Here is an 8,348-nt window from a genome sequence, read left to right as displayed (position 1 = left end):
TTCCGACTCCATCCATGGAGATTTTCCCTGTTCCTTCCCATCCACAAATAAAAAAAATCCCTTGTTGTTTTTCATTGTATACTGGGTCAAATCCATCTGATACACACCGTCTAACTGCAAAGAAAAGGTCAAGCAAACACCGCCAGGGGTAGGTTTTGTTTTTCATACGTTACCTAACTATTATACTCTCTCTATGGGAGATGAATACACACATAACCTTAACGCCTAACGGCATATGACCATAGTAATATGTCTAGGCTACTACTGTGAGTTGATACATTTAAGCATGCGTGGCAGAGTAAGCTAAGCACAGCATGCACACATTAACAGTGGTGGAAAAGGTACTCATATTTTGTACTATAGGCCTGGTAAAAGTATCAATACTGCTGCAATGTAGAAACACTCCGTTGCAATAGAAGTCTCGTACTCAAAATGTACTTGAGTAAAAGTAGGCTACTAAAGTATCAGCGTCAAAATATACTTAAAGTACTCAAAGTATATAGTGTGTGTTTTGTAATCATAATCAAACTCTACAAAGTAACTAGTAGCTATTACACATAATTGTAGTGGAATGAACAACATTTGCCTGGCTGTCAGATGTAGTGGAGTAGTAAAAGTATTGAACATTTGAAATATTCAGATAAAGTAAAAGTACCTCAAAATTGTAATTAGTATAGTACTTGAGTAAATGTACTTTAATACTTACTTTACACCACTGCTTATTAAATTGCACACAATACTGATTATGAACCTTTTGCAATTTGCCTCTTGTTAAAATAAATATGCATCAGTATCGGAAGGCCAAACGGAGCAGAACCATGTCTGCAGAACTGGACCTGTCCCCTCCAGAGGTCCCAGAACCCACCTTTCTAGAGAGCCTCCTGCGATATGGACTCTTCCTGGGAGCCATCTTCCAGCTGATCTGCATCCTGGCTATTCTCATACCAAACTCCTCCAAGGGACACGAACAGGTACTGTAGTGACTCCAGGGACTCTGTGGGTTCTTTTTGGGGGGTCTAAATTGACCCATACAAGTCTGTAACTCTGACAGTGTACAAATGGAACCAAATGGATATAAAAATATACTAACATAAAAAGTGTGTCACTGGGAATAATCCTTTGTTATTGCACATAGACCATTTGTAACTATAATTACTAGTCAATTTCATTTCCAGAGTTGACATTACGTGTCCAATCTTGCGTTGTTGTGATGTACTACAGTAGCCTACTGAGGTGAAAGTTTCGGCTCCAATACTGGACCCCAATGGCACAAGTCTCGCTACCAATAGTTAGAGAACCACTGATATAAACAGTTGGAGGAGCTGTGTGAACTTTGAAGACAGCGAGAGATCTGCACGCTCACTCGATCCACATGCATGCACGGCACGCACGCTCGCTCGCTCGCACACACAGACATACACACACACACGTTTGTGGCCATTACAAACGTGTCCAATCTTGCGTTGTAAAGAGCCGCGACTTTCCACAGCTTTGAATGCAGGCGTGGAATAGGCATGGAACTTTGTAAGAGAAGATGGAGTATAGACTATAGACACTCCACTCGACAAAGCCGGATATACCACGCTGGATTCTAATATAGATTTTGCACATTTATAGCAGAATATATAGTGAAGATGACAGGTTTATTACCACATGTTATTATAAACAGTTAATGTTCTCTGTTTATGAAATCAGATTGGGTTGGCATAAATCAGCACCCAGTCAATAAAGCAATACTAGTTTGAAACGGCGTTAGTAATTGCTAGAAGAATGTTTGGATTCATCTGTGTAGCCTATACACAATCACATCTTATCTAATACTACTAGCTAGAACATCCAGGAAGGAAGTTCAACTGAAAATGTTTTTTGTTTCATTTATTTATACAGGAGATAGGTACAGTAGACACTATTGTCACAGAGAGAGAAACTCTACACCGTAAAAATCCAAACTCAAATGATTCTGTGTTATCAAAGTTCCTAATAACATTGACCAAGTTAGCCAACTCTTCTGCAATATGTGACCAGTGGTTACTGGATAGGATACTGGTTACATTAGAACAGCAGGGGTGTACTTTGTATGTACCCACAAGTGGAAACAATGCTGTGGGTTATTCTTGTGATGACGTGAGATTTCTCAAAAAACTTTCATTAAAATAACTTAAAATCATGCCTGTTAAACTCCCCTCTACAGCTTCCACGTTTTTCCCAATGACCCTAAGCACGATGGTGGGGGCAAGGGGGACTGCAAGCGAAAGGAGCGCTTGTTTTCGGTGATGGCGGTGGAGGCGCGCCGTCTCAGGCGACCATGAGACACCTGAGATACCGCCGCGCTCCCTACCTCCTTGCCCACCACACCGTTGTGCTTAGGTGCCTTGGGAAACACCAGGTCGCCCCTACATGACTATGCTTAAAGCACTAATGTTATTCTAGAGCAGGGATTCCCAAAGTGGACCCTGGGTGCTTGAGCTGTCTCTAGGGGCTGCATGTGATATAATTAATAGTGGTAAGAATTACATCATTACACTTTGCGATATATCACGATGCAATACATATCGCGATATATTGAATTAACTGGAAGGCGAACTAGCTATTAGTACACCGACATCTAGAGGAGTGGATTGTCAGGACTGGACTTCTATGCATGAAGGTTTTTTTTTTTTTTTTCTCCAAAAGTATTGCAATACTACAGCCTGGAGTATCGTTACAGTATTGGGAAATAAAATATTGCAATATATAGCGGGTATGCGCGTGACATCATCATATACCCGGAAGTTATGCGCGAACGCCTACTGAGTGGCAAAAAACTACTTTCTGGCCTTGTCAGCCCATACATCCAAACAGAAACGTCCTAACTGATTGCATTAAATGACGTTAAACGACCTTAAACTCCACTGCCACTCGATTTGCCATTCACTTTATGCATGCGCATACCCTCTATTGCAATATCGATTATATTGCCCAAACAGTTCTTCACCAAAAATAGCCGATCCACTCACAGTACAAGCTCTGCTATTTTTGGCGAATGATGAACTATTTTTGCCAAACGTTTGCCTATAATGACATGCTGAGAATAGCAATGCTAGGTAGTTTCTGTATCATTGTAAATGTCTGAAATGTTTATGTTTACATGTAGGAGGTTTAAAGCTTAATGTGTATTGGTCCACAGGAGGAGACAACAGAGGCCAATGATGGGAAGACTGCAGAACAGATGAAGAAATCTAAAGGACCCGTTCCTCCGATTCGCCAGAAACTAAAGAAAGAGAGTAAAAAGAAGCGGTAGATAAGAGAGTGTGTGTGTGTGTGTGTGTGTGTGTGTGTGTGTGTGTGTGTGTGTGTGTGTGTGTGTGTGTGTGTGTGTGTGTGTGTGTGTGTGTGTGTGTGTGTGTGTGTGTGTGTGTGTGTGTGTGTGTGTGTGTGTGTGTGTGTGTGTTACATTGAAACAATTGCTCCTTCATTGGTGTTAAATCAATATTAAGCATTGGTCTCTGGTCATACTTTTATACAAAGCTTATACATTTTGAGCAAAATGTCATGAATCTTTGTGTGTTGAGGGTTGATTGTCTTTTTTAATATGTTGAACAAATTGGCCCTTTCCCCATGTGACGCAACATTTCTTTTATTTCATCTGCAAACTGACCAATAAATATCCAAACATTTATCGCTGCACTTTCATCATTTATTTCCTGTGTTGAGCATAAAATGGTATGAGTCAGAATTAGATCATGATCATATATTCATTTATTACACTAAACCCGTGGGGACGGTAAAATACACCTCGACATCGTTGGTGTCATCCCTGTCTAAACAATTTGGGTCTAAGTGTACAAGCTCACAAGGCGTCACAAATGTGATGCACTGTGAGCTTGTACTGTATCAGCTATTTACAGCATGCTCCACCAGCGTGCAACTAAGTATACATCAGACTTTAGCAGTTACATTCCAACAGCAAATATCCTAATCACAAATTATATTCACCCATGGTATATCAAGAGCACATCCCTCAGATACTTAATGGGTCTCTCTTCCTCTCTCCAGTCTTATTTCCCATTGGAAAGGCATTGGGTGCTTAAAGGGCCACTTCACCTCTGGGACAACCCTATCTTATTTTGTTGTTTGAGACACGATCAACACAATCCTGAGTTAGTTTTTGTGTTCAATCTGTGTTTTTAGATATTTTAGTGTTTCAGCATGACTAGTGATGCATTTTGCATCATCAGTGATGCGTTTTGCATGATGCAAAACGCATCACTAGTACATGCTGAAATACTTAAATATCTCAAAAAACAGATTGAACACAAAAAATAACTCAGAATTGTGTTGATCAACAATAAAATAAGATCGGGTTGTCCCAGAGGTGAAGTGGCCCTTTAAAGTTAAATATTTCAAAAACTAGAAAAGATTTCATGTGGGTGTTGTTATTTATATCAGTTCGCACTTGTTGGTGGTGATGTCACCAAGAATTCTGCTCCCTCATTGGCTAAAAGCCCTGCCTTTGTACTGTCGGCCTGTTTTGAGGAGAATAAACTTACTATAAAGATTTGGGAGAACATTCGTGTGCCCGCTTTCAGCGAGCCCACAATAATCATCCCCTCTCTGCTCTATCCTGTCTATCTACACTATAATATTATGTACTATGCTTATAACTGCATTGTCATGGGGCATCTCAAACCGCGCTTGTGTGCTGTCACATATTCATGGGTTGCATTTGTAGTCCTACACCAGCCATTTTGAGGACCAACACAGGTGTTTTGATTAACGTAGAACATTTGTTCTATGCCAATCAGACAAATTGAACACCTGTGTTGGTCCTCAATATGGCCGGTGGGGTGCCTGCCTGGACACTCAGTCATTTTAAATTTGTCAAAGTTTATTTTTACTTCCGATTTGTAGATTATGGTCTAAAGAACAATTTTGGTTTGAGTGTCAAGATACCAGATTAAAAAAAATAATAATGTATTGCCCTATTTCCAAAATGACCAAAATCTGAATTGACCCCCCCCCCCCTTTTTATGCATTAATTTTTCCACAATTAGTGCAATATATTTTTCAATTGTTATATCAAGTCAATATGTGTGAGGAATCAACTGGAGTCATATTTGATTCGAATATTCTGGTATTGTACGATATTTCACACAAATGAGACAATAACATGGTTATTACACTTATACAAAAAAATAAGGTTACATTTATTTTAACTGTACCACAATATAGTACCATTGGCTTTAACAACTACTATAACAATATTTTAACAAAGAAAAACTAACAACTCATATATAGTCTGCTCTGGTCTTAGTGGGGCGCCTGGACACTCAGGCTTTTCAAATTTGTGTATAACCTGTCCCTAACCTTTTTTTTTTTTTTTTTTGCCCAATTGAAAAATAGAAAACATTGTTAAACATTGTTATTACACTCAGACACAACAATACAGATAGATTTCTATTCATGTTTTAACTACCACAATATGGTGTATTAATAATAGTGACTGTCAGGGCAGGAATTTCAGGGAGGCCATGGCCATCGTTGCCCCTCAGTTTGGCCTTGTGTCCCTCCAAAAATGGCACAGTGGCCTCCATGCAGCAGCTGACTGTACTACTTTCTCCTCTGTCTCTGTCTTGTCGTCAATATGTAGACACCACTCACACCAGTGTCTACTTTATAAAGGTTAAGGATGTCCATAATTACAACACCAGAGGCAGCGCCACAGATAACGTTCAACCCAGAGTCACCTCAAAGAAAGGGTCAAACTCGTTCTTCTGCTATGCGCCCTACCGAAGGCCTTAAAGGAGAGTGGATCACTAGCATCCTTTAAAATCGCCCTGAAAAACCACTTACAGGCAGCAGCCGTTCGCAACTGGTAAAAACAAACATAGCCCAGCCCTACCCTCCCCTGACCCCTCTTTGTATTTACCTATTGTATGATGTTTTTATTAGCTGGTCAGCAGGACCAGCTCTTTAAACAGATTACATTGTCCTGAGACATTCAGGGGACCTAGGGGACCTATTTGCCGATTGGCTGTCCATGTCACATGGTCACCGAGCTCATGATCCATTGGCCAGGCCCTCCAGATCTGTACTGCTGTAATGACATATTTTGTCCAGCAGGGAGCACCATTCCTTCACACTGAGGCGGTGCCTGTGGCCAGCCTGCTTGTGATAAATGAAACAGAAGAAAAGAGAGGTCTATACTTGAGTAAAAGTACAAAAGTATTGGCATCAAAGTACAAAATGTTTGTATGATTGCTTGTAGATCGGCTATCATTCTTTGATTTTCACAAGTCATTGTTGACATCATCATCCATTTAAGCTTTATAATTAGCTTCATACTAACATTAACATTATTTTTCTTCTTTCAATTCTAAACGTAGAGATTAGGTTATGAAAGGAAGGTGATTAGGTGATGAAAACTAGCAAAACTATAGCAGCCATTCACTTTAATCAACGCGATGCATCCAATGTAATTGTGATGAGGATGTCAAACAAACGTTAATCACGTCGTATTTAATTATACTTCATCTGTTACAGATGATTGTCCAAATAAACCGTACGTTATTTAAACTGTGAGCCATTTATAGACAATATGCAGTGTTGCCCTGGGCATCGTTGTAGGCTGTAGTAGGTGATGTGTCACACCATCTGCATACCATCTGCATTAACATATGAACTGAACGAGTATGCAAGTTGTCAATGATTTAACTCTATGACCATGATATGGGCTTTGGTGTGAAGTCATGAAAATATCGTACCCTACACAATTTACAAAAGCAACACAAAGTACATTCATTGATGAGCTGCTTCTTCCTGTCATCTGATCAGTGTCCACACAGTAGATTAATTAGAGTTGCATTTTAATATCAAATGAAACAGAGCAAAAACGATGTGCTGAATGAACCAATGCGAGTCTTTGAGAATTACAGTTAGTATCTTCACAAATAATGAGCACATTTCTAGAGACACGGTAACACATTCATTGTACTAAATGACAAGAAAGCATATATTTAGAACGATATGTAGCAGTGAAATACCACAAGATTTTGGAAAATGCCTACAATCAATACACTTATTTGAACACCTTGGTTACATTAAGTTCTGCATAATGCGTACTTTCTGCTTTTGGTACATTTCAATACAAATACTTTTTATACTTGTACTCAAGTAAATTTTGAATACAAGTCTTCCACTTGTATGATACTTAAGTAAAGAATGCGAGTACTTTTCCCACTACTGCCTAATAAGCATGCTAGTTTTAGTAAAATCAGACATCACAGATAGATTTATAGAGTAATAGGCTATATGGCAACTGTAAACTTAGCAGGAGTCCTCCAGGCTATGGGGGAAAGTAGCTGTTGGAAAAAGTACTCAAATGTTTTACACTTGTTTTTTTAAAAGTATCTTAAAAGTATCAATACTGCACTGTAGATGTACTCAGTTATAAGTAAAAGTCACACACACACACACACACACACACACACACACACACACACATACACGGGGGGGGGGGGGGGAGTGACAAAATTCATAGATCTAGAACACAGACTTCATAGATATAGAACACAGAATATGTACAGTACAGTACAGTGAGGTACAGTATACAGTACAGTAAAGTACAGTAAGGTAATACGCAGTTATTACTGTTGTTTGAGCACGCCCGAGTTTTTTCAAAACTTTTTTTTTCCAAAAAACATTTTTTTCCAAAACATTTTTTTTTTCAAAAAACATTTTTTTTTTTTTTTCAAAAAACATTTTTTTTTCATCTGACCAGCTTATATATTGACTGTGTCAATTCTTGTATTTTTATTTTTAAATTGTTTCCACCTTTTTTTCTGACTATATCTACTGCATAGTACTGTGTTCTATCCGTCTGTCATTCAATGTTATATGAGATACTTAAATGGTTTCCTATGGAAATAAGCTTATGCTTTTCTAGGATCTCCTTTTAGTAGACCTTGTACCAGTGAACTGTACCGTCATGAAACTGTGCAAACTTCTTCTAATAAAGTCTTCAATCAATCTTTTTTGTTGAGTCCCCATTTATAAACCAAACCAGTATGTCTATCTTTAATTTGTGCAGGGTTGAGCATCAGATTCTAGATACCCATTTATTTCACTGCAGATATTCTACATATTAAATGCACTTTCGTCCTCATCCTCCCCTACCACACTCATCCCTGCACCTGAAGTCGGTTGCAACCACGAAGTCACACACACTGGCCACACTTGTGGGGTTTCTCTAACGAACATCCCACATGTGTTTGTGCGTAAGAAGTCTACGCAATTGTGAACAGCTATAACGTGCGTAAATTCCCATTATTCCACGGCAGTACGTGATTCTTGACACCACCTAGTTGCGT

General features: G+C 39.1%; 1 protein-coding gene across 1 annotated transcript; it reads left to right on the top strand.

Annotated features, from left to right (window-relative positions):
* The first annotated feature begins 29 nt into the window (after positions 1–29).
* On the top strand, positions 30–3,658 carry manbal (mannosidase beta like). The gene is made up of 3 exons (XM_080727304.1): positions 30–148; positions 792–971; positions 3,167–3,658. Exons 2-3 carry the CDS (start codon positions 819–821, stop codon positions 3,278–3,280), a joined length of 267 nt encoding a protein of 88 aa, XP_080583430.1. The 5' UTR covers positions 30–148; positions 792–818; the 3' UTR covers positions 3,281–3,658.
* Positions 3,659–8,348: the final 4,690 nt, after the last annotated feature.

Source organism: Nannobrachium achirus (genome assembly GCF_963921795.1).
Source record: "Nannobrachium achirus genome assembly, chromosome: 6".
Taxonomy (NCBI): Eukaryota; Metazoa; Chordata; class Actinopteri; order Myctophiformes; family Myctophidae; genus Nannobrachium; species Nannobrachium achirus.
This window is presented reverse-complemented; position numbering and strand designations above follow the sequence as displayed.

Bases quoted from the DNA above. Each gene is read 5' to 3' on its own strand.
- manbal (XM_080727304.1), top strand. From the start codon at position 819: ATGTCTGCAGAACTGGACCTGTCCCCTCCAGAGGTCCCAGAACCCACC. The intron at 972-3,166 runs GTACTGTAGTGA...ATTGGTCCACAG, and splicing joins CCTCCAAGGGACACGAACAG to GAGGAGACAACAGAGGCCAA.